A 27,187-nucleotide genomic window follows, 5' to 3' on the forward strand; every position below is an offset into this window, starting at 1 on the left:
CTGTGACAACCCACATCTTAGAAGAGTTAAATGCTTGTCAATTGGACCCCAAACAGATGGCTGCTTATGCATTTGATGGAGCTGCAAACTTCTCTGGAAGACATGGTGGAGTACAAGCTTTGCTCAGAGAAAAGTGTAACCCTAATCTCTCCTATACACACTGCAGAGGCCATCTATTCCAGCTAGTGCTCGTTCGAGCTGCAGACTCTTAAAAAGACATTTAAAAAGCTATAAATGTAATCTTTTTTCAGCAAAAGTCCAAAAAGACTGAATAACTTGGAAAATATAGAAGATACACTGGGACTGAAGTTCAAATTAGTCCAACCTGGGAAAACCCTCTGGCTTTCTCATGAGCGATCCTTGGCTGTTGTCTTAAAATTACTCCAGCCGTTATTACTGGCTTTGGAAAGGATCTACCAAGATGGGATGGATCTAAGTAGTGAGGCTGGTGGATTACTTTTGCTACTTCATTCAGAGAAGACTATTGCCATTCTCTCTTGTAAGTCTACTGTTGAAACCACTTGGGTCATTAAACAATGCCATCCAGGCACCTGCTACAACAGTAGCAGATCTTTGTCCAGCAAAAGAAGCTACATTTGAATCAATCAGAGAGCTATCCATTGAAAAAGTACTGGAAGAAGCAAAGACTTCAGTCCAGAAGTTGACTAATGATGACATTTATATTGAATCCTTAAGTGAAGAGGACAAGAAGTGTTTGTTAAGACAACTGAAAAAGTACACAGAATTGATTCTTAAAAATCTACAACAGCGACTTCTAGATTCTACTCAACCTCTACGTAGCTTTTACAGGTCCCTGTCCTATAAAACACCAACAATGGAGTGGAGAGAGGCACTACCAGCAATGGGGCTGCCGTGTGCTCAGGACAAAATAGAGAATTTGAACACAGAGTGGAATATCATATGGCAAATGAATGAAGATTTGACTTCAACTTCTTTTTTATCATCACTAGTGGCTCGATCCGATCTCTGTGCTATGTTTCCTGGGATGAAAGAAGTAGGAATTCATCTCTTGCTACTCCTAGTCACAACAGCTACGGATGAGCGTTCTTTTGCCTCATTGAACAGCATTTTGTGTTCTGAAAGAAGTCGCCTTCTGCCCGATCATGTGAATGAACTAATGAACTGAAGGAATGGAAGCAGCGGTCACACGAGAAGCCACCAAAGATGAATGCATTACATTCAAGAAGTTCGTTAACAGAGCTGTGCAAAATCATAACAAGAAACCAAGAAGGATGTAGATGGAGTGCTTCAACGAAGGCTTGAGTAGCCAACTTTAATTTGTGTGATGATTTTAACACATGAGTTAAAACTAATAAAATGATCATGAAACGTTTTTCAGTTTTTGCTGTGATGCCATACAGCCCACCTTCGCCCTCACCCCGCATCGGCCTTGACCCCCAAATTCGAACACCCCTCCCCATTTCAATTCCCGGGGAAAACACTGGTCCGTGGGCGCAGACCGTGCCCGTGTCCGCGTCTTCATGCCGCACCCCCGACCCCGGCTCGCCCCCCGGCCGCCAGGGGCGCTGCGGGCGGACGGGACGGGGCGGGGCCGAGCGCTGGATGAGGCGGGGCGGGGCGGCCCGGCGCGGCCCGCACAGGCCGGTTTCTCTCATGGCGGTGAGCCGGGCGCTCGGGCTCCGTCTGGCCTACGCGGCGGCAGGCGCCCTCATGGGCCTCTCGGCCTTCCTCACCTGGAGCCTGGCGCCGGCCTTCCGCCAGCCCGCCACGGCTGCCGCGGGGGGGGTCTCCGGTACGGGGGGGGTCTCCGGTTCGGCGGGGGGGGGGTCTGTGCTACGGCGGGGCAGGTGCGTGGAGGGGGTCTCCGGTACGGGGGGGCGCGTGCGTGTGGGGGTTCTCCGGTATGGGGGGGCGCGTGCGTGGGGGGAGTCTCCGGTACGGGGGGGCGCGTGCGTGTGGGGGTTCTCCGGTACGGGGGGGCGCGTGCGTGGGGGGAGTCTCCGGTACGGGGGGGCGGGCGCGTGGGGGGAGTCTCCGGTACGGGGGGGCGGGCGCGTGGGGGGGGTCTCCGGTTCGGCGGGGCGGGCGCGTGGGGGGGATCTATGCTACGGCTGGGCGGGCGCGTGGGGGGGGGTCTCCGGTACGGGGGGGCGGGCGCGCGCGAGGGGGGGGTCCCCGGTACGGGCACCTGTGGTGGTTGGTGTACGGTGGCAGGCTCTTGGGTCGGTCTGGTATGGCGGGGCATGCATGGGGTGAGGGGGTGGGCATAGTCCCAGAGGTTTGCTGTCTGGTACGGGAGACTAGGGGGGTCTCCTCGGTACGTGGGGGATTGGGTGTGGGCACAGGGGGTGAGGGTCTCTGGTACAGGGCAGGGCCAGGTTGGGGGGCTCTCTGATACAGACTGAACGTGGGCACAGGGGACTGGGTGCTGGCATGGAGTGTGGGGGATCTCTGATATGGGGCTAATATGGGGGACACGAGGGGACTCTTGTATATGGGGGCTGGGCACAGGTAATGGGGGGCTGTCCAGTATGGGAGGTTATGGTGGGGCCCTCTAGTGGGGGGGAGGGGCGGCATGGGTGGGGCTCCCTGGTATCGGGAACATGGGTGTGGGCATGAAGAGCATTTTCCAATACCTAGGGAGCAGGGGGGCTCCCTGGGGTCCTCATGCAGCTGGGGCTCCAGGCACACAGTGGTCTTTCCAGTATTGGGGGAGTGGGGAGGTGAGGGGTTCCAATACTGGGGACACTGGGGGGTGTGCTCCTGTACAGACAGGTGCTAGGGCTTTGTTCTCTAGGATGGAACCAGGGGAGTTTATGGGGCATCTGGTCTGTAGCTACTGCCCAGGCCAGCGTGTCTGTTGGGGATTCTTGGGGGTGGGAGATCATGGCACTAGCAGTCTGTGCTGTGCTAGCTTGGGTTCTGTGGGGGACGCAGCCCCCTATGGTCAGGGGCTCTTGCATGTTGCACTGCTGGGACCCTGTGTTGAGAGATCTTTTAGCCCAACTGTGCTGGGGGTTTATACTGTATGTACCCTGCCACCTGGCTGGGGACTGGACTGGGTGCACCTCACCACCTGGCGGGGGATCAGATGGATTCAGGCAGGTCCCTAAAGTGCTTTCATGAGCTAGTAACTGTTTCTCAGGGATTTGGAGCAGTTTCTGATCTTGTGTTTTGGGCTGGCTGCTCTGTTTGTTGTGGCTCATTTTATTCATCATCTGTGAGGCTTTCTCATGGAGTTCGACATTTACTTAGTTTACAGCAGATGAGGCTGTATAGCCCACAGCCACTCCCCTCTGTAACAGGGGCTCAGCTTCCAGTATTTTCAAGACTGTTCCTGTCAAGATGGAGGATTGTATGCTGGGATTTACGGTCCACCAAGTTTGCTGTAAATGTGGCTGGCCTCTGCTCCACTTCATTCAGCTCTCATACTGCTGGGAAGATACTAATGCTGCCTCTCTGCAGGAGATTTGGAGTCCCTGCAGGTGTATACAGGCTATCAGAATAGCCCATTCTGATACTTGTGGGACTAGATTTATAGAAAACTTTTTGTCCTTGCTCATTTAGGTAATATATTTACAGCTGCCACTCTCAAAATTGTTAGGGTTTCATAATTACAAGGCAGTTGTAGTAAGCTGCTCATGTTATGGTAGATGGAAGTGGGATCTTAAGTGTTGTAATTTCTGCTTTTGGGTGTGTTCATTCGTCTGTGGGAGGATTCATAGATTTGAAGGCCAGAAAGGAGCATTATTTTCTAGTCTGACCTCTAGCATAACACAGGCTGTGTAACTTCACCTAGTAAGTCCTCCATCAAACCCATAACTTTTGGTTGAGTTAGAGTATATTTTATAAAACACCTGGTTTTGATTTAAAGATTTCAAGTGATGGTCAATCCGCCAAGCCCCCAGGTATGCTGTTCCAGTGGTTAATTCCCTTCACTGCTAAAAGGGTATGCCTTTCTTTCTAGTGTGAATTTTTCTAGTTTCAGTTCCTGTTCTGGAACTCATTATGTTTTTTTCTGCTAGACTAGAGAGTCTAATCAGTCAGATCAGAAATGTCTTCCCATATACTTATTTTTAGCCGTTGGTCAAATCACCTCCAGATCAGCAAGTGGCACCGTGTAAGAGAGAGGCAGTAGAAATAAATGGAGTTCTTAAACAGTAAACCGTCTACTTTATATGTAGTCAGGGTAACAGAGATACTTCTAAGGATTTTGTGGAAATGATAGAGGCTCTCTAGAGTCTGAACCTTAATGTTGCCATTGTTGACTCTTTAAAAGTGTGTCAGAGCATTATCTGTAACTGGTGGTAATTAAAGACAGTAGGTCAGGGATTTCTGCAAGCCTTCTGAGAGAGTGGGGAAGCCCTTATGGTTTCAGTGTGCTTGTCAAGAATGGGAGAGGTATGGAAACTTCATCACTGTCTACATTAAGGACTGTTAAAATTCACCAGTTATATAGAATCATAGAATCATAGAATATCAGGGTTGGAAGGGACCCCAGAAGGTCATCTAGTCCAACCCCCTGCTCAAAGCAGGACCAATTCCCAGTTAAAGGAAGAAAGCCTCATCTACCTCATCCCCCTGGTCCGGTGGTCTATAGCAGACTCCTACCACTACATCACTCTTGTTGCACACACAGGTTGCCAGCTGAGCCAAAGTGGGCTGCACTTTTTGTTCAGTGAACAGCCAGGAAAGGTTATTGGGATCATAAGTGTCTCAACTGGGGCTGAGAAACGGATGTGGGAAGGGAGGAAGGAAGGAAGCAAGGAATAAGTTTGGCCTGTGAGGTAGGGTAATGAAGAGGCTACATGGTGGTCTCGTTGTATAGGTGATCAGAACTTTCAAAAAGTGAAGAGTTGCAGCAGATATATAGGGAGTCCCTCCCTGAACTTTTGCACATGGACCTTTGAAATTTTATCTGGTAGGATTCTGAATTTTCTTTAGTGTTGTCCCTTGAAATCAGGATTTTTAAAGGACTATATGTGAGACTTATAATGCACTGTTAATGTCTGATCCAAGTTGAAATTTGCCATTTAAAGTGGTTGTTTCAGGATTACGTTAACTTCTTACCAAATGTGAAAACTCAGTAAATGAATAATTTAAGTAAAAAAATAATTTAATTCCTCCCACTTCCGGAACCTCACTGCTAACAGGTGCTGATTTTGCTCTTGTGTAGCACATCAGTCCCTAGAATGTCATTGCAGCAGCTCTTAGCTATCTCTTAGCAGTGCTGCTGTTTTCACTGTGAAAGGCTAAGGGAGGATTGCATATCTAGTTTGTCTGTGGGTTTTTTGTAAATGAGGGTTTGGAGACATTTTTTACTACTCTCAGACTCCAGACACACTTTTTATGAACATAGTCTCAATTCAATAACAGATTAGGGCTAGCCCAAAATGTGGTGTAAGCCTGGCCCCCTCCCACTTCCCCCCTCAGAACCCCCAACCCCCCCTTGCTCCTTGTCCCCTGATCTGGGGACCAGATGGGACCCCACCCCCATCCAACCCCCCCGTCCCCTGACTGCCCTGACCCCTATCCACACACCCTGCCCCCTGACAGGCCCCCCGGGGCTCCCACACCTCTCCAACCCCCCCCGTTCCCAGTCCCCTGACCGCGCACCCCTCCCCAAACCTCCACCCCATCCAACCGTCCCCTGACTGCCCCCTGGGACCTCCTGCCCCTTATCCAACCCCCCACCCCCTTACCATGCCGCTCAGAGCAGCAGGAGCTCGCAGTCCGGCCGGAGCCAGCCACGCCGCCACGCTGCCTGTGTGGCGAACTGAGGCTGCGGGGGAGAGGGGACAGCCTCCCCAGCTGGAAGCTCAGGGACTAGGCAGGACGGTCCCGCGGGTCGTAGTTTGCCCACCTCTGCTCCAGTGTGTTTCTGATGTCCTGTCCAGTGCAGCAGCAAGTTATGGGGCTTCTGTGACACACAGGATACAGACATTCCCGTTTGCCAATAGTCTGTTCCTTCCCAACTGACTTTTCCTCTGTGTGCCCTGCATATACTGCACACTGGGAGCTTTTGTTCTTTGCTGGTTGGAGAATCGGACGGAGGTGCCACCTACCTGCCCCATTCTCCTGGTTCTATAGAGCTATTTGGTATACAATAAATACAAAAGAGGTTAAACAAAAACCTATTTTCTACTGCCTGCACACATAGTCCTCCCACTTTGCAATGGGGTTTCCAGAGCCTGCCTCTTGACTGGGTATTAGTGTGAAAGGCAAAAACAATATCAAAGCCACTCCAAACTGTTGGGTCTGAGGTTGTCTGGTTTGGCATTTGTGGTTCTATTTTAACTCCACTTTGCATCACAGTGCAGACTGCATTCCTGGAATATTGTGAATCTTCAGTTAGCAAAGTTGTTCACTACTCCACGCTTAAGAAGATCGCACTATATTTAAGCAGTGTGGCCCCTTAAGTCTCAAGTAAACAGTGCTTTAGTTTAATTTTTGTCTCTGGGATACTTCACTAAATAGATTAGTCTGTTTTTATCTTAACTTATTAATTAGTAATTGTTTCCATTGAGAAGAGATGGAAGGAGGGGAATTGGGCAAGCTTTTGAAAAGTTCCCTAACTTTAGAAATTTCTCAATAAATTGGCGAGGGCGGTAGATGCCTTTTTGTGACTTTCCATATTTTTAACAGGATAGTAAATACCAAATGATTGCTTGTTAGCTAATGTTTGTGACACAGCCCACAAAGGCTGGGGGGCATAGTGTTTGTGCTGCTGCAGCCCATGCTGTTGTGAAAACAAAAAGCTGAGCTAGGTGTGTCAATGCAGAATAGTCCATGCATGGGATCAGAATATGCTGGTTCTTGGCACAAACTTTCTTTTAACTTAAATGTACCTGTTGCATTCACAAGGTTCAAAAACTCACTCAGGCACCTGAATGAGAGTTGTAGGTCCGGTACTGTATATGTGGGAGAAGGTTGTTGAGTATCTTTGGCAGCCTGGCAGCAGTTCCTCATTAGCATGCCTCTGATTAAGCCAAGAGTTTGCCTGCTTGCCTGTTTTATCATTTTGTATTTGTTTGTACATATTTATCTAGCTTTAACATCTTTCTGTTTTACCCTCCCCTCTTGCATTCTTGTCCTCTTCCATCTCTTGGATGTCCATTCTGAGAGATTGTCGGTAGAAGTGAAATTGATTACTTCACTGACTTTAATTCCGTCCTTTCTTGTTTGTTTGTGACATCAACTCCTTTTCAGAGTCTGTTTAACCAAATGCTTTTTCCTTCTTTCCTTGATGGTTCACTTTTCTGCCTGTCTCTGATTTAAGAATTTGATAGGCAGTGTCAAGTATTTCTCTCTTATGGAGCCTGTTCCTCCGTGTTTGCAATCAATTTATTACAGTCTATACACTGCCTATATTTTTCGGTTACCTATGATGTTTTATTCCCCATTGCTCTCTGCCTTCCCCTGCTGGTTTTCATTAACCTGCAGTTCTTTTCAGGTGTTCCTCTTCTACATGTTTTTACTCTTGGCTACATACTATTTATTTATTTAAGTTATATACCATTGCAAAGATGTGGTAACCCGGGTGCCTGTAGGTAGGGTCTGAAATCCATCTTCTGGTACCTAAAGAACAGCCTGTTTTACAAAGGTGACAAACAGCTACATCTTCCATTGACTTTGGGAACTTAAATATGCACCCAGACTTGAAAATTGTGATCTATATCAGTGGTTCTCAAACTGTAGCAACCCGGGGACCCATTGTAATTTAAATTTTTTTGGCAACCCCCAAGTCCTGCCGCTTAGCCCCAGGCCCCACCCCCCGCTCACTCCATCCCTCTATTGCTCACTCTCCCCCACCCTCACTCACTTTCATCAGGCTGGGGCAGGGGGTTGGGGTGCAGGAGGGAGTGCGGGCTGTGGGAGGGAGTTTGGGTGTGGGCTCCAGCCGGGCGGCTCTTACTTTGGGTGGCTTCCGAAAGCAACCAGCACATCTCTCTGGCACCAGCTCCTAAGTGTGTGGGGAGGGGTCGGGGGGTCTTCATGCGCTGCCCCTGCCTGCAGGCACCACCCCAGCAGCTCCCATTGGCTGAAGTTCCCAGCCAGTGGGAGCTGCGGAGTTGGGGCGGGGGCAGCATGCAGAGACCCCCCCCCTCCCCTGGGGGCTGCAAGGACATGCTGGCCGCTTCTGGGAGTGGCACGGAGCCAGAGCAGCTTGGGAGCCTGCCTTAGACCCGCTGCACCGTTGGACTTTTAGCACCTAAAATCTCCTGGTTTGGCTTAAGTAGCCTTCAGGAGATAGAGGGTGGGGGAGGAGTTGATCAGCAGGGCCTGTGGACTCCCTGAAGTTCCCTTGGGGACCCCAGTTTGAGAAATGCTGATCTCTACCTTAAATGAGACACATACCTATTGTACTGTCCTCTCATTTTAGGCAGACAACAAACAACACAGCTCCAGCAACCTGATGGACAGCATAGTTAATGGGCTGAGAGCAAGGCCCTTGAGTAATAATCCTATCGCTCTCACTGATTTACCACTTCACTTTGGACAAGTCCCTTAACTTTTGTGTGTGGTAACTTCTCTCACCTGTAAAGTGTGGATAGTAGTTTTCCTACTTAGGTACTGTTTGTCCATGTGTTGGAATGTATAAAGCAAAAAGTATATAAACAGTGATTATTCTTAAATTACGGTGTGTTGTTTTGGGGAAGCCCAGGTAACTCAAAAGTTCAGAATGACATTGCGTTGGTAATTTGTACTGTCGTATGTGGGGTAAAAGAAGAAGCTAAATAAAACAGGACATCCTTAAGCTGTTCAAATATCATGCCCCTTCCTGATTCAGTTTCATTTTTTCTATTCTACATATTTTGTCTTTGTACTTTTTACTTAACACCAAATGCATTTTATTTTCCAAAGAGGATGGGTGACTTGTTTCCAAACTGTTCAGATCTTTCTGGCAAAACATAGAACTCTCGTGCTTTAAGAACATAATATACACCAGATAGGCTGGAACAACTGCAAAAAAGCTGATGTGTGTCAAGGATGCACTTTTTGTAGAGATGTTTTAAAGCATTTTTTAAATACCTGATAAACTGGGAGAGTAGAAGCCTGTCCTTTCTAGCAGGCATATATTGGAATTATTGACTCTTTGGAGACCCTGCTGACTAACTTAAGGCCTTAGGTATATTGTGCAACTCCATATTGGTGTCTTGATGCCTGCACAGCATTAAATAGTAGAATAGTCAGCAGTTCTCAAACTGGGTCAGGACCCCAAAGTGGGTTGCGACCCCATAAAAATGGGGTTGCCAGGGCTGGCATTAGACTTGCTGGGGCCCGGGGCTGAAGCCAAAGCCTGAGCCCCACCGCCCAGGGCTGAAGCCGAAGCCTGAGCTCCACTGCCTGGGGCTGAAGCCGAAGGCCAAAGGCTTCAGCCTTGGGTGGTGGGGCTCAGGTAACAGGCCCCCCATCTAGGGCTGAAGCCTTTGGGCTTTGGCTTTGCCTCCCGCCCCGCCTGGGCTTGGACGGGCTCAGGCTTCAGTTTCCCCCTTGTGGGGTCATGTAGTAGTTTTTGTTGTCAGAAGGGGGTCACGGTGAAATGAAATTTGAGAACCTCTGGAATAGATTGTAGAAAAGGGCTGTGTTTGTTCAGTAGCCGGTCTTTAAATATTAATAACTCTGGTTTAAATACAAAAATACCACAAATTCATCATCAAATTTGGGGTGATGGCAGTAGAATTTTATGCTTTAAAATGGAGCAGCTAGGAATGAATGAAAAAAATTGAAGAAAATAGGCAAAGAATGAAAAATATACACATACACCAAAATGAGAAAATATGAATGGATATTTTTGTCTTGATGCCCCTTTTTCCCTCCTTTCGCTGTTGTCTATTTAGACTACATTTTTAGAGGCCAAGATCTGTCGTATTATGTGTCTCTGACATGCCAGGCAAAAATAATAAATAGTATTGTTGGTTTAGTTTTAAAGTGCTATATTAGATGCACAAAGCATCTGAAATCTATAAGTCTCATTTCCTGCTACTAAAACTGGATGATCAGACAGACTTCGAGTTGAGCAAAGACTTCAAATGCCAATTGCCTTTCTTCTTGCACATGTGCAGTCCAGCCTACTTTGCTCTGAACCAAAAAGTCAATCTACTTGTACTGCACATGCCCAAACTGCAATTTTGTGGGCTGAGAAGTTGGCCAAATAAAAACCAGTTTTCACTGGAACACTTAAAAGATTCTTCTCCTCAGAGGAGTGTTTCCCTAACAAATTTAAGTTTTCAGTCCCAGCTGTTTTGGCATAAGAACTGTTCAAACAAAGTCTTAAGAAGATTTTTTTTTTTAACTTGTTCCCAAAAATGGCTGAAGCTGAACTATTTTGGCTCAGACTTGCAGAAGAAAACATTTTACCCTTTCATAGAGACCTACAATTTTTCAGCCTGACAGGACAAGGTCTTGGATAGTTTTGAATGACAAAAGAGGGTCAGAATGGAAATGCCTAGGGTCCCTTCATATAGGTGTCACTAATGCTTGAGCTTGAATAACTGCGCTTATAAAACAAGAGTCTTATGGATGTTGGATGGAAAATGGCATTCGGATAACGTGTTCTGAAGAGACTACTGTGGGTTCAAATACTTATATAATTCTCCCCAGAAATGTGCCAGTGGTTCACAATAGCATTATCCATATTTATTTTAATTTTGCATTGTCATCACATTTGTCACTGTCAACAAATTTGGTTGTTTATTTTTTAAACTCCTGTTTAACTCTTCGGTCTTCTGGAACTCACTGTGGGAAGAAGAGCTGTTAGGGTTTTTTTGTCTTGTCCTTTGTCAAACTGTCCATGATACCCATTGCTGTGAGGTCACTAATTATGAAGGTTATTTGTCTCACACCTGATTTGACAGCAGAGGCAGCTTTTTTATTGTCTTAGTCAACAATGCAGCTCATTTATCAAGGCTCTGAAAAATTAGTCAAAATGACTAGGAACTGGTTTTTAAAAAAATACAACCTGGTGTTCATTTTAGTTGTTGCACTTAGAGAAAATGAGACTTGTTTTATGTACGTTGAAGTATAGGAAGCTTTGGAATTGTGGTGTTGAAATACTGAGGATAATTATCAGTATTTTTCTCCTTTAAGAGTTGGCTACCAAACTTGGTAATATCTTGTTTTGAACTTATTTTTAGGAAGTTGTTCATTTACACACATTTCAAGTACTCTATAGGGTTTATATTATTAAATCTGGATTTAAGATTTGTCAAAATACCCAAGTTGACTTTTTCTTTAAGGAAACTGTGCATCTGTCCACGCTGTTTCAGATCTACTATGTGCTTTACTTAGGTAATCTTTATTTTAGATGTGACGATTTTCCATAGCTCTAAGTAAGAAATCCCACAGATTCTGTTTTGCTGAATGGCTATTTTAGCCCAGGACATTTCCGAGAGCAATTGTCCGAGAGTGGTGGTGGCAACCAAATATTTCCAACTGTGAAAGAAGCAAGATTATATGAGTAGTGTTTGGGCCACTGAGGCAACTTCATCTGACCACCTTCCAAAACTGCTGCTGCAGGGCTACTTCCAGAGGCCGTGATACTGCTTTTGTATATGTCTGTGGTGTGGGGCTTGGATCAAACTACCTGGATGCAGTGTTGGGTGGCAGTGGTTAGATGGAGTATTTTTTGGGAGTAGGATTATGTGGAACAGAAGATTTAAACACGGAAAGTCATGAACTGAATCCTCTTGAGGTCTTTAAATGTCTCCCCCCCGCTTTATATTATATCATTTTAATTTTATTCCTGTAAAAATTGTTTCCAAAAACAATTTTTTGGAGCAGAACAACTGAATCAGTCAGTTATTGTATTAGTGTTGGAGCCAGTCCAGTAGAGCTTACAAAGCCATATAGTGCATGCTTATTAGATGTGTGCCATATTTCTGCTGGAGGTGTTCTCCTATAGATGATGAGTGTACTCCTTGTACTTGGGAGAGCAGAATGGTCTGACTGCATTCTAACCACAACATGACCATGTTACCCTGTTAATGGGAGCGTACTATGAGACAGAAGGATAGGCTATTTGAAATTGGGGCGTTCTGATGTCACACAATATGATCTTGTCTTAAGACCATTGTAAGAGCATGCATCAAAATGAAGCCAGGCTCAGGCTTTGTAGGTTTCATATTAACCAGAAACAGCCATGTATTCTCATTTAGTTTCCCACATAGTTGTTATGGCTACTATCACATTTTTCAAGACCCTTTTATTTTTAATCTGGCAAATTGACCTGACGCCCTCACCACTTACCCCAGGGAGGTTATTGGATAGAGATGGTTTCCTTTCATAGCTCCACTAAGACAAGTTTGTTTATGTGGCTTTGTATGGTGAAGAGCTTTGCTTCTGTAATCTTTGTTGGTAAAGTCAAAGTCTTGGGGTTTGCCTACATGTGGAGTTATTGAGGAACAGCTATTCCTGAATACCTCCATGTGTGGACATTTGTATTCCTCAATAAGGTGGCCTTGTATCTGTTTAAGCTTAACTCAGTGGGCTAAACTAAATATGGATATGGCACTCTTACTGTGAAATGAAGGTGTCCACGCATGGAAGTGTCATGGGGTGCACAGCCTCGGTGTTCTGGAACCCCTCTGAATGAAATTCAGACAGGACCCTCTTGTAGTTTCTCCCCTCAGGGCATACTCTCACTAGGGCAAGCCTCCTTGGCTTCAGCACCTCCTGGGGTCTGACCTTGGAGTGTTCAGCACCCCTGTTCATGCCCTGAGCTCCTTGCAATGAGTCCATCTAAACAGGACATCTGGGGAAGCCTTACTTACCCACCAAAGGGGCCATGAACCCCCAACTCGACTCTCAGCCAGTGGTGTAAAACAGAACATTTTTTTAATAATCTGGAATACAACGGAGAACAGATCTTGTTAGCACAGAAAGCAGGTAGTTACAGCAAAGTCCATTTTGGAGGGATCCAGAACCCTCCACTCTCCTGCCTGAGTCCCAGCCCAGGAGTGGCTTTTGTCCAGCAATCTCTCACTATCTGCTCATGTTTTCAATAAGAATGTTTGCTGAGCTATCCATGGAACCCCATTGCCTTTATTACTATATAAAGTGCCTTGGATTCCTGTGGCTTGGAAGGAAACTTCAGTTTTCCCAGTGAATACTTACAGTAAATGAGAGTGTGAGGGGAAATTACCTTTTGGGCAGAGACTGGTCATAATTCTCCAGGAAGCTAATGCTCTGAATTTCAGACACTGTATATGATGTCCTGAACAGCTTCCCAAAAACTTAGCAATAAATGCTCCAGTTTATCACCAATTTCCCTGTTGTTTTTTTATTGTGAGGGCTTTAATCTCAGCAATCGTATTGCTTTGTGTTTAACAATGTATTGGTCTGACTTGGAATAACGGGCTATAGCTGTAATGAGCAGCAGAAGGTACCTGCTGGCCTGTGGGGACAATGCTTCAGAATGTGCTGCTCATGAACCACGTTGCCCTTATAGTTGTGTGTTAATTTTACAGAGCAGGGTGGAAGGAATGCCTTGTTAGAACTTCTCCAGCGTGAAATGCACGGGCTTGAGTTGAAAGTCTTTTTTATTTAATATTGCTTCTTCACTCTCAAAGTCCAATTACTTGGGCATTGGTCACTTGCAGTTAGGAGCAGCTGTTGACCAGCCAGTACACCTGTGCAATTGTTATTACCTACAGATGTTAAGACCAGAAGGAACCAGTCTAATAATCTGCATAATGCTCATAGCCCTGGCCAGAGAACCACACAAAGTGGACTATAGGGGAAATGCCTTCCATTGCCACATCTCAAACAAGGCTTCTCTTGTGGCCCAGCAGGTGCACCAAAGATCAGAAATTGCTAAGTGGAGAGAGAGAGCCCTTTTGCATTATGATAGAGATTGTATATGAGTGTTTCAGTTACTGTACTGTCAATAACAGTGGTCACTTAGTTTGGTAGTTTCAAAACAAAACAGCCCTCTGAAATGAAAGCTTCTTCTCCCTTATATAAGCCCGCCCTCTCCTCACTTTTTTGTTACAGAACAGGAAGTTCTATGGCCTTTGTGGGAGAGAGGAATGGGCGTTCAGTCTCCAGGCCCATTCAGCCATGGACCTGTGGCCAGAACACCAGAATGGGAGCCAATTGGCATGACGTGTGATGATACCTATTCCCTGAGAACTCAGACCAGGAGCAGCTCTCACTACTGGCTTGGCCCCTGTTCAAATCTAGAAATGGATTCTGTTTGATTCCCTAGAAATGGAACTCTACATATCCGATTACCAGCTCCCAGAGCCTCCCAGTTGCCCTGATGTTCAGTCTGGATTTCATTTTGATTGGAGATTATTCGAGTGATCCTGAAGTGATTAGTTGCCATTGATACGTTTTTTCAGCTACTGTACATATTGAAAAGGAAGGCACGCCATCCCCTTTTAAATGAACCTTTCGGTTGTGCTTACCTGGCAGTGGCTTTTAGTGCTATTGCTCATGCCCAGTATGTGTCAGTTATGCCAAGTCTGAATTAATCTTCTCCAGTTTTGATCACAAATACACTTCTTTAAAATAAAGCCAACTCTGGATGCAGTAGCATTGAAGCCAGTGTCAGGAAAGTGCTCCAAAAAGTTAACTGTACTGGGGAAGGCTTACTTCGCGTCAGCACTGTTACCCTGGGGATTAGTAATTAGGAAATTCTCTCTGATGTTTGAGTCTGTGCAGGTCTCTCTCTCTTGTCACTAGACATTTGTTTTTTCTTTACCTTAAACTTGTGAGGACACTTCTCAGAGCAGGTGTTTCTTTTGTTCAGCCACATAGGACAAGAGAAGTGTGATTGGACCTCTGCGGGTTTCTAAGTTCTGCTTGCCTTGGTTTTGTATTTTTGTTTTTTGTTTTTTTGATGGTTGAGTAAAGTTTCACTAGTGGCCTTGAGTTTGAATTGCACCTAGCTCAAGGGAGTCGTTACCTTGCTTTGTACCTTCATGTGCTACCACCATACAAATTAAGTAGGAGCAAGCAATGTTCCCTCTAATTTTTTCGATCCATGTGCGGAATAAATTGTGTTATGCACCAAGGTATGTGTGGATGTGCGCCACCAGTAGAAACAGAAAACCTAGATATAATATATTTTTAAAAAGTGAAATAGGGATAATTACTCCAGCCAGGACAGGTTAGGCATTTTAGAACTCACTACTCAAAGAATTAAATTTAAGTGTAAGAGAAATAACAATTATGAAATGCACAGACCAGTCAAAACAGTAAAATAACACACTTTGAAATAATAAAATTACAGAGAATATATGTGCATTGCAGGAATTACCAAGAAGTAACAACAATAATAATGGAAGTATGTGTTGGGAGGTGAGTGTGACACAAGAGATTGTGTGCGCAACACTGTGTGTGACACAGACTGTGTGTGTGACACAGACTGTATGTGAGAGAGAGACAGACACACACACACACAGCATGTGTGCTGGCTGGTGGGAAAGCAGGGGGTTGGACTAGATGACCTCGTGAGGTCCCTTCCAACCCTGATATTCTGTGATTCTCAGATGTCCTGCACTGTCTCTTTAAGAGACTCACTGAAAGCTCTCCTGCTTTGCAGAGATGTGGGTGGTGGTGGTGTGGGGGGAGAGAGAGTGACGGACAGAAAGAGAGACTGTGTGCGCTGGCTGCTGGGGCAATCTCAGAAACAGTGCACTGTCTCTTTAAAAAAGGCATTCAGCCACTCATCCTTCCCCACAGCAGCTCTGAGCCAGGCTATGTCCCCTGCTTCTCCCCTACTCTGCGGAGTTGGGGTACAGGTGGAGGGGGACACTCTGACATCAGCACCCAGGAGCAGCTTCAGGATGGAGCAACCTGGGCGAGGAGGGGCACCTGAACACATGCTGCCCTCCTAATTAGCTGGGCAGCACTTAAATCTCTCCTGCACAGTGTTCAGGTGCCCAGCTTACAGGGAACACAGAAGCAGTATTATCATGGATAGAAGCAGGCTGTGATTTGGTGCCTGGACTGGCAAATTACTTTTACAGCTTTTCAAGGCAATTAGCTCATCTGATTCTAAGTATGAAAATGTGAACAGCAAGTGGTGGAAGCCATCCCTGGCTTATTTGATACTGCAGTAAAATCCTAATTCTCCTCAATGAGAATTCATTTCCCTGCAGTGTAGTTCTTGGATTCTAGACAGCTGTGCTCTGAATTGGATTCCAACCCTGTGTGTATTCGAAGCATTAGAATGAATTTAAACTTGAATAAATCATAATAAGGTAGCTAGTTTTGTGTCTGTCGCATCTCTTGTAGTCTTCTAGGTTCTGAATGCAGTGAATGCATTCTTAATTCACTAGTTTCAGAGTAACAGCCGTGTTAGTCTGTATTCGCAAAAAGAAAAGGAGTACTTGTGGCACCTTAGAGACTAACCAATTTATTTGAGCATAAGCTTTCATGAGATACAGCTCACTTCATCGGATGCATACTGTGGAAAAAACAAACATCTTCTGTATTTTCCACAGTATGCATCCGATGAAGTGAGCTGTAGCTCACGAAAGCTTATGCTCAGATAAACTGGTTAGTCTCTAAGGTGCCACAAATACTCCTTTTCTTAATTCACTAGGAATCCAGTTATAATGCATTTGTGGAAAACTGTTTTCACTGTGGCCCTTTACAGTGCTGCATCATTCAGGATTGTTAGTGATCTGACCCTCAGCTGTAAATAGTTCATGAGCTTTATAAAAAATATAAAGTCCAAAATATAGTCATTTTATGCTGACTTAACAGATGTTGCAATTTCAGAAGCCTAGCAGTCTTTAGCACTTGTGAAACACTATTCCTAGGGATGGTGCCTATATGCTGTTTTGTTTTGTTTTTGAGCTTCCCAATTCTGAGAGTTTGGAAACAGTCAAAATGAACAGATGGAATTCTGGGCTAACACGAACCTTTTAGATCTTCCATTCAGCATAATGCTAAGACCTGGGCTTTTGCTGACTTGAACCTGTTTGCAAAGTTTGTGTAGTACAACACCATGACCTGTCAGTATCTAAAGGCAGAGGCCTTTCAGTTTCAGGAGTAGCAGATGATTTTGGGGAAAGGACCAAGGTATGTGTATGTTCCTTTTTGACCATGTGGGCTGATTGCCAGGAGTCAGAGTTCTAAACCCAATTTCGAATCATTTGAATTCTAACACTGTTGTTGTCTTAAAAGTAATCACTGTGTGGAAGCTCTTGGGACCATCCGTAGAGAAAGGGAGGCTGACCGTATCTTCTTTTGCATGTGTCAGTCACACTTGTCACAAGTACTCCTAGTTTTTTTTGCGGATACAGACTAACACCGCTGCTACTCTGAAACTTGTCACCAATTTTTTTGCCCTGTCATGTCACATGATTACTCTAGGGCTCACAGGTTTAACTGATGATAAATGTTACTAAGTAATTTTTCATGCAGAAAGTGCTGTGTCAGGCCTTGTATAAGGAGGGAACCAGGTGATTCCCTGTGTGCTGAATCAGTTCCTGTCATGGGAGAACTACACCATCAACTTCTCCTAAGAACAACCCCTTTAGTGCTGTAACACAAGCACCATTAATCAGCACTTTAACAAGTAAAATGTGCTTAGTCATTGTGTGAAAGTGCATGGGCGGCTGCAACAACCATGGGGAAATGTTTACATTCTGCAAACTGTGAACATGGAGCTTCCCATTTTCTGTGTTTTAAATGTGGTTTGAGCTTTTAGCTACTCAGTAGAGAGAGCAAGCTTAGTTAATATGGTGGTCAAGGTTAGTAGCTTAACCTTCTTAAGTGCTAGGTTCTTCTAACAAGCCTCACACCATGTTATTAAAAGCATTGCTCACACTGTGGTGGTCTTCTGTATGTGTCCACAGAGCACAAGAGTGCCCTTCTGCTGAACACATTCAGTTCAATTCTGATCTCTGATGTGTGTACAGAATGCTGTCATGTAAAATCAGCTATTCAAAAGCTTTGGCAGTAGCTGACATCACAAGATTTGTGGCATTAAGCTCTGAAGTTGCTTTAAGGAGTAGTGTTTCAGTGCTGTCTGTCCAGCCAGATTAACAGAACAGCAACAGGAGGCAAACCCTGCCTATCTGTTTATACACTGAGAAAGGATGTGATCCCTGCCCCATTCCCCTCAGCACGAATTTGGGCTGAGGGCTCTGTGACAGTGAGAATTTTCTGTAATTTTTTTTAGGAATCCTATGTTTGTTTCAATTTCCCTTTTATTTTGAATGCCCACCCAGTAGGAGAAAAGGGACTCAGTTTGCTCTCAGGGCAGGCTGAGACATGGGTGTGTTTGTGTTGCCTAGCTGTGTAAGCCTGAATGGGCCATTAAAAAGGACTGGCCAAGGCTGACACTCTATCAGTGGAAAATCTGAGAAGACAATGGAAAACCAAGTCACCAGGACATTGGCACTAAGCAGCCAAAGACCCAGAGGGAGATGGATGGAATGTTCATTGCAAAAGTTGGAAAGTTTGTACTGAAAGAGGCAGGAGACTGCAGGAAGAGAAAGGGCAGTCTCATGGTCAAGGTAGTAGAATGCCACCCAGGAGAACTGCATTCTATCCGTGCCTCTGCCACAGAGTTCCTATGTGATCTTGGACAAGTCACTTAAACCAAACTCTTCACAGGTGGCTGCAAATTTTGTGTGCCTCATTTGCTGTGTGCCCTATTTGAGACACCTTGGGCCAGATATGCAGAAGTGCTGAGTCTTTGACTGCAAGTGATACTCCTGGGGGAATTCTGTGCCACTGCGCACATGCATATTTCAAGTGCCACGCGCATATTGAATTTTTGTTGCAGAAAATAGCTTCTGCTGACATGTTACTGCAGTTCCACCTTTTGCCCACTGGAGGGCGCTGTGGCACTAGAATAGAGTAGCTGCTCCTGGCAAGCCCCAGCCAGAATAGGGAAGAGAAAGAACCTGCCTTTTTCACAGCACCTGTTGGGCCGGGTCAGGAGACGGGGGTTACGGGGAGACTGACAGCATGGGGCTGCTGAGGGGGTCACAGGTGGGCTCATAATGGCTAGTGCGGGAGGACAGACTGGGACAAGGGCGGAATGGGAGTGGAGGCGCAGGGCCATGGGGGAAGGAGGTGCAGGGCTATAAGGGGAAGGGGTATGATGAGTGGGGGCAGAGACACATGGGGACAGGAGGTGCAGGGAGACATGGAGATGGGCTGAGGGGGTGCAGGGACATGGGCAGACGGGGAGGGGGTGCAAAGCTACAGGGGGAAAGGGGAATGACAGAGTGGAGGCACAGACACACATGGGGACAGGGGTAGATGTGCCTGACTGAATGGGAAAAGCTAGAGGTCATCCAGGGTCTGCATGGGGACACTTCCTAACAATCCCTTCCTGTTCCGCAAAAAAACCTGTTTCATACTTTTCCCACCCATACCCAACAACCCTTAAAGTTCATACCCAGCAGTTATTTCCGTCTCTCTCAGCTTCTCTGTTACCCCTGGCGCCCCAAGCCTTTGAATAGCTTCTGAGGGGTGCAGGAAATACGGTTCTGTACTGCAGTTTAAATGAATTATTACTCAGAGTTCTGTATTAATATGCCTAGTAAGGAATCTATTTGTCAAAAAATATTTCCTGACTCTTTTGTTGTCTATATTGTTACAGACATACTTGCTGACAGGTATTTTGAAACAAATTACCAAAATAATTGAAACCAGCGTGATTATATCGTGTTATTTTGACAAATAAAACATGCAGAATTGTACAGAATTTTAAAATTCTTAGTGCAGAATTCCACAGAACTGTGCTTTGAACAACTGAAGTGCTATAAAATGCTAAATACTCTGAAAAATCAGCCCTTAAGATTTTGGCACCCAAAATTAGTCTGCATGTGACATTTTTGTCTTTAATCTCTGTGCTTCAATTCCCCAGATGTAAAATTGGTTAATAACACCATCTAATCTCTTGAGTGCAGTGGTAATAATCATTAATATTTGATGCACTGAACTGCTTGTTAAGTATCCATACTGTGGTGAGAGAACCATAAAAATGCCCAGGAGGAAACTAATCTTTGTATTCAGAGCAGGGTTTGAACCACTGTGTTTTTAAATAAGTCCTGGAGTTACACACTAAATGTGAAGGATAAAAAGTTATTGAATAAGTACCTATTCTTGAATGAGGCTGGGTCCTGTGGAAAAAATACTGTGAGATCCTGTAATTGAACTCTGTTTCATAATGCATACACACAAGGGGGTTGAATTAGGGTTGCATGGCCAACCTTAATTCTAAGCATTTCCTAAATTTTGAGCGCTTGACTTTGAAGCCTTAATGTTCTTTTAATGTAGCTTTTGGATGTAATTAGCTGTATATTTGTTTATAGACACCTTTCTGTGTTGCTGTGTGATCCATTATACTGATTCCCCTTGCTGTCTAATTGAGCAGGTGTTCTGGCGCTCTGGGCCCTAATCACGCATGTGATGTATGTGCAGGATTACTGGAGGACCTGGTTAAAAGGGCTGAGGTTCTTCCTCTTCATTGGGATCCTCTTCTCTGCTCTCTCCGTGGTGGGATTTTGCACATTCCTTGTTCTGGCCATCACCAAGCACCAGTGTAAGTATATTGTGTCAAGAGTGATCATGGGGAGGTCATCAGGAGGGCTGGAATTAATGGGGTCATAGAATATCAGGGTTGGAAGGGACCTCAGGAGGTCATCTAGTCCAATCTAGTCCCCCTGCTCAAAGCAGGACAAGCAGGGATTGTAGAGGGGAGAACAGGCACAAATTAGGGACTTGCCCAAGATATTGAAATTACTTCTAAGCACCTGTCTATTCAGTCTTCATAAATCAGTTTGGATTGGAATTTTGCCACATAAGCATACAAGTCCCTAAACTCTTTGCATCAGCGTCTGTGTCTGTCAAATCTCCAGCACACCATGTAAAGTTACGGTGCTATAAAATATTTAACAATAAGCCAAAGAGGAAGGGTCAGTGTTGTTGGACTAACTTTGTCACCCCCAGGGATTCATAAACACCATATTCTCTGGATGGAACTCACTTTTAAAAAAACTGTTCACATTTGTGATAGTTATGTATAGACAGCCACCCAAACAATCCCATCTGCCAAGGATTGGCAGGGTTCATTGGGAACAGAGCCTCTTAACTTCCCTTTGTTTATATCCAAGTAGAGTTCTTCTGCAGAGAGTTGAGGGTCTCCTTTCATTGTGACATATTATACTGAAATGTTAGAAAATGTTAATTGTGCCCAATTAGTCAATTCCCACCACAGCAAGATGGGGGCTTGGGGTAGGGGAGCAATGAGGGTTACTGTGGCTCACAGTGTGGCTTTGGGGCTCCTAGGTGTTACTGCTCTAGAAACAACACTACTTAATTTGCATGCTTAAGTCTGGACTGTACAGCACTTTCCTGTGGCAGAGATGGAGAGACCATTGTGCCTACAATATAAGAAGCTGAGGATCTAAGTGTGTGTGAAAGCCTTGTGCTGAACCACCTCTGAGGGCCATGGAGCACTGCGTTCCTGGGCAGTGGCACTTACCATCTCTAGTGTCTCATTTTGCGCTAGCTGTTTTCTGATGAATAACCAAAAATGCTTCTTTCCTTTACATCTCCATGAGCCCTGCACAATATGGGCAATTGATACGTAAGCTTATGCCAGTAGTGTAAGATCTTTTAAACCATGCAGGTTTTTTTCACTCAATTATTAGATGCATGATCATCCCAGTTTGCTTTAAGTGACATGGAATAAGCTTCCAAGCAAGACAGTGTCGTAGGGCTCTGTGAGTGAGGCTGGGTCTCCTCTGAAAGACTGGGAGTATAGAGAAATAACAGCATTCCTCTTATTCCTCCAGTTAGCATGCCTCTCTTATGCTGTCCTGCTCTGCAAATGCTTACAACACTTGTGCTATCAGCTGTTCCACCTCATGCAGTCCTGTCCTCCCTTCAGTGCCTCTTCCTGTCACTGGCAGGCAAACATCCTTCTTGCTGTGTGTGTGTGATTCATCTCTTCTCCTCAGAACCCCCAAATCAGCCAAGTTCCTAGAAAACAGTGGTCTTTTCAAATGGAAAATGGACAGTTGTGTGGAAGCATGGTCCGTCGTGTAACCACAGCTCTCTACTCTCGGGACCCACTTAGCCATAGTACTGAGCTGGCTGTTGGATTGGTAGCTGTATGAGTGGTGTTTTGCTGCAATCGCCGCTTCATACCTGGAGGATTCTTAACGGGAGGAAGGGAATGGCTTCACAGAGTGATGAAGGGTCACTGTGACCCTTGCTCAGAATAGCATCGTGCATGGAATGCTGCTTCCTTGGAGATGGCATGAGTGTCCTTTCCATTTGCTTGCAACTGGATTCATGTTGAGCCTCCAGGACCCACTACTCTTAAAACTACAGAACCCTAAGCAGAACTGGTGCAGTTCAGTGGCACCAGTGCACACAGCACAGCTCGCAAACCTCTGTTCCTCCTGGAGACAGGAGCACAAGCCTTCTGTTGAACGGGAGCTTGGGGAGAGGTTCTTCCTGGGACAATCTTTCACGGTGCATGTGTTGGGGTTCGTCCTGCTTTGAGCAGGGAGTTGGACTAGATGACCCCTTGAGGTCTCTTCCAACCCTAATCTTCTATAATTCTATGTGGAAATCTAAAGGGGGATTTTAAATGTAACTGGCTCCTTTTCTTTCCTAGCCCTGACTGACCCCAGCAGCTACTACCTGTCGTGTGTCTGGAGTTTCATCTCCCTGAAATGGGCCTTCCTGCTCAGCTTATACTCACACCGGTACAGGAATGAGTTTGCAGACATCAGCATCCTCAGTGACTTCTGAAGCTTGGACTTAATCCTGTCGGAAGCTCCTAATGTTTGACTGGGCTTTTGGATGCCCTGCACTGGAAGGAGGCTGTGAAGAGGCAGAGAGCAGGAGCCAGCCCAGCTCCGCATGACTTGTCTGTCTGCAGTAGGGGTTTTTCTTAATAGCTTTTATTCAACCACTTAATTTGGCTAATTATGTCAATCTAGTGTTTTTGTTACCCTCCGGGGAGTCCGTATGTCTGGCAGTGAGTCAAGTTCCATGCACTCACATGCAGCAGGCCTCACGTTGCTATCTGCATTGCTCTGCTGTTATCGTAGACCAGTGACTTTCAAACAGGAAAGTTGAAGATTAGCCTGTAGATGCAGCACCTGGTTAAGAATTGGGCATCCTTCTCTTAGCCAATGACTCATCAGCCTGCTGTGGGGGTGCCCGGGGTTGCTTAGCAGAGGACCATGCCCTGTGAAGGGAGGTCTTTATTCTCACAGGGCAGTTTGAGCAAGGGGGGGGGGTATATTGTTTCCCAGCACTGGGGAGGACAAACCCGTTGATACCTCCACACCAGCCCCCAATTCTTCAGCATTTCCTTGTGCTTCTTCCTGTAAACAGTTGGGCTAAGAATAAGGCATGGTGCTGGCTCCACCCTGCTGTTTAGAGCACATGCATCCCCTTGTGCAGGAAAGAAACAAGAAGTCAGCAATGCAGTGTCAGTTGTCTCAAACGGAGGTCACTGATGGGGAATCCAGTGCTGGAGAGAATCAACGCTAGCCCAGTATTGCACCACGTAACTTTGTACTGCCTGTTAACCCAGGATCATTCTCAGAGGAAACCATTTTATTACAGCACTTAAAAGTGAGAGATGTAGCAAGTGGCATCTGACGTTTGGGTAGTGGGTTCACTGGGCAAGGGGCTGGGCTGTTTGAGTCTCAGAAGGGTTCTGAATGTGTGATTCATTGTTTTAAAGCAGTCTGTACCTTAATGGTCGTGAAGCATTTGGAGGGCATTGTGTGTGCTTCTGTTCCTGTAATGATTCTTGTTCTGTTTCACTCTAAACCTAAAGCTGACCTACCACTATGGATCATTAGTGCTGAGTGGCTCCAAATAGCATAGGGGGAGAAAAGCAAGAGCTCAGCACATGTGTGCGTCCTGCAAAGGCCAGACCAGCTGTAGATGGCTGGCTGCCGCTCAGTGGAGGTGGCTTCTTCCTGCTGGAACCTGGTGTAGGGTACATAAGTCACTTACAGTTTGCCTGGGTTGCTAAAGTTCTACAAATGTATGCTCTTGAGTGTAAGATGGGCCCCCACTCACCTACGGCCAGATGAAATTGCTGATGGCAAATGGGTTACAGGACCACAGCAGAGGAGCCCAGGTGACGAAGCTACCCGGCTCTTCTCCAAGTTTGAAAAATGCATAGGAATGTACCCAATATGCAGCTTCAGCAGATCTGCATCACAAGTGTCGCCAGCATAATGCACTGAATCGGTGCCCCATGGTAGGTCTGAACTTCACGGGACCTGCTATGGGAGAAGTCACACTGAGTGCTCCTCCCCCTCTGCTAAGGGGAGACCCTAGCACTGGGATTTTGCAGTGTCGTCAGCTTCTCCCTCATACATTGATCACTTGGACACTCTGAGTAGATTTAATGATCTTTTACCCTTGTGTTTGGTCCTTGTTAATATTCACCCTGGGAAGCTTCAAACTGCAGGCTGTTGCTTTTTCTTTCAGTTGCTCATGCATACCGTTCAGTTTTTTGGGATGATTTGCTGGAGGTGTCTCATCAGCATTGGGCAGTTGGCATTTCCTTTTTAATAAATTAAAATAGCAGTTGTGTGTGATTGTTTCTTTTGTGCAGTGGGTGGGGGCAGAGGCACGAGGAACTCCAAGGCCTGGCAGATTGAGAGGTGTGAGGGAATTGGGCTGATGGAACTTGACTGCTCCAATGCATGTGCATGGTCACAGGTCCAGTTGTAAAGTCACTTCTGTATATATACTACTGAAAAAGTCTCCTAAAACATAGGGTCAAAGCGATCTCCTAGGCAATCTACAGAATGTAAAGCACAGAGGAAACTGCATAGGGTGCAGTGACTAGGCTGTGAAGTAGGTGTGCTGGGGCCTTACCTGTTTGTGTTATCAGGCCAGCTGTGTCAAGCAGAGTGGGTTCTTTGTGCTGATGTCTGTGCAGTTGTACACTGGGGAGCAACTTGCAGTGTCCAAAGTAGTGTGTGTCTCTAGCTGCATTCTCTCACCTTTACACACCTAACTCAGCTGAATTTTCTGGAAAGTTTTAGTGCCTACCCATCCATACCCCACGCTGTCCTGTGCTTGGTTTGGAAGATCAGTAGTTCGAGCACATGGCTGGGTTAATTATTTTTGTTAAAGGGATTTTCAGTCTTTGAGATTCATTAAATATAAACTTCCTTCTGTTTGTGGGGCAGAGACTCTGACAATTGATGTCAACCCCAGAGCAGCTTCCAGGGAAAAGCAAGGAGTGAAGGCTCAAACTGCAGCCAACACCTCCCAGGGCAGCAAATGCTGGTGAGACAGGGCCACTAGAAATCCTCAGAGCCCTGCAGGAATCTCCAGTGCTGAGCAGAGGTTGCAGCTCTGAAATACCCATTATAGAGATTAATAGTTAGGCTCAGAATTACTGAAAAGCCCCCTAAAGGTGGTGATGGCAGAAGGCAGCATGAGATTCCTGACTGGGTGGAATGAGTGTCCCTGCTCTCATGAGCAAATCTGTGACAAGGCAGGGAGGAGGCTGCCTGTGGATTAGACATCACAATTTCAGTGTTTTAAACAGTGGTATCTTTAATCCCCCACCTAATGGCTCACATTGTCCTGCTCCTGGGAGGGATCCTGAACAGTAAGAGCTGCTGACTTCAAATTCGGAGGTTCATCTTGGCCCTAATGTTACTCTAAAGATGGAACTATGTCTCTATTTCCTTACTAAATTACCTGGTGTAGACGGACTCCTCTCTCAGGTTTATACCCAAAAGGTCCACAGCAGCTCACCCTGGAGGTTGTGGGGGGCTTGTTTTGAGTGACAGTAACTTTGCCTACGAACAACCCACTTAGTCAACCCCAGTCTTCTCTCCACCACTTTTGCTCTAGAATTTGTACTCATGTCACCGCTTTTTAAAAGTTTGTGTCTGTAAATATATATTTTTACATTGTATTCATGCTTTGTTTGCACGCTCGGTAAGAATTGGGTCATGTAGCAGGAGTGTAATTCATGAGGCGGGTTCATTTCCATGTATCCCAGTGTGTGTCTGACGTTGTATTAACCACACTGTGTAATTTGTATGTGACACCATAGTAAGAGCAGAAATACATGATTCTCTTTCTCACCAAACCAGAGCGTCCAGTGTGATTACCTGTCCTGTAGGAGCAAAGCTCTTCCCTGTTGCAACAGAATGTTTGCAAAAATCATTTTTAAAAACTGTATTAAAATGATTTTTGAACACAATGGAAACTAGTGTGGCTGGGCCTGGGACCAGAAACAGAGAACTTGTTAACCTGCACTCAGCTCCCATCATTCCCTGGTCGCAGCAGCATTAACATCCAGACCTGCGTTGTAGTTCTCCAGGGCGGGTATTTGTGCACAGCCCATGGCAGCAAGCCTCCCAGCCCCCCTCAACACACTCACTGCTCTAACAGTAGCTGTTTACCCAGCACTTTGAAGCGGGAGCTCAGGCTCTGACACCCACCACTCTCCCTAGATTTCAGAGCCTGAGCTCTAGCAAGCACTTCCACTTCAAAGTGCTGGCTACACGGCTACTGTTAGTGCTCTGGCATAAGCCCTGCTAAGCCATGTCTGCCAAGCTGGGCTGACGGGCTTGCTCCAAAATGCTGCGTGGACATACCCCAAGGGACATGTCAGATGTTTGAGGAGTGTGAGAGACAAATTGCATTTAGCATGGGTGAGGGTAAGCTGCTCCATGTGTGATTCACACCGTCCACCCTGTGTGGCTGCGTTGCCATGTCTGTTAGCTCAGGGCTGGGCCACTGCTTTGGAGTGTGCATGTTTGGCTCCTGCTGTTTCCTCAGCACGTAGCCCAGTCTCTAAAACCTCAGCGAACAGCACATAGTTACAGCACTGTCCCCAACAGCAGTAATGCTGCATGCACACCAGGCTTAACCTGCCCCTCCCCCAAGTGCCCACAGAGCAAAGTTACAGCATGCCCTGACTCTGGTATACCCAGGGGAGGGCATCCCAGCATCAAGGATCCCTCACCCCAGACATGTTGCCTGCAGCCTCCTTCCATTTAAACTATGGGAGTTGTAGAGCTTGCATCTCTTATAACTACAGCTTGCATGGGGAAGGGACAATAGTGGTTAAGAAAGTAACAAACCAGGCTGGGTCAATTTATTGCTTCCGTTGGAGGATGGAATGCTGGATTCCACACTACTGTCACTGCTACCTCTCTATACAGTCTGGCAATCAACCTACTGTCTGCAGAATCCAAAACACAGCAAGCCA

General features: G+C 45.9%; 1 protein-coding gene across 1 annotated transcript; it reads left to right on the top strand.

Annotated features, from left to right (window-relative positions):
• The first annotated feature begins 1,575 nt into the window (after nucleotides 1-1,575).
• SLC48A1 (solute carrier family 48 member 1) lies at nucleotides 1,576-26,059 on the top strand. The gene is made up of 3 exons (XM_073319117.1): nucleotides 1,576-1,774; nucleotides 20,336-20,503; nucleotides 22,589-26,059. The coding sequence occupies exons 1-3, from the start codon at nucleotides 1,585-1,587 to the stop codon at nucleotides 22,723-22,725; spliced, it is 495 nt and encodes a 164-aa protein (XP_073175218.1). The 5' UTR covers nucleotides 1,576-1,584; the 3' UTR covers nucleotides 22,726-26,059.
• The last annotated feature ends 1,128 nt before the right edge of the window (nucleotides 26,060-27,187 follow it).

Source organism: Lepidochelys kempii, chromosome 20 (assembly GCF_965140265.1).
Source record: "Lepidochelys kempii isolate rLepKem1 chromosome 20, rLepKem1.hap2, whole genome shotgun sequence".
NCBI lineage: Eukaryota > Metazoa > Chordata > Testudines > Cheloniidae > Lepidochelys > Lepidochelys kempii.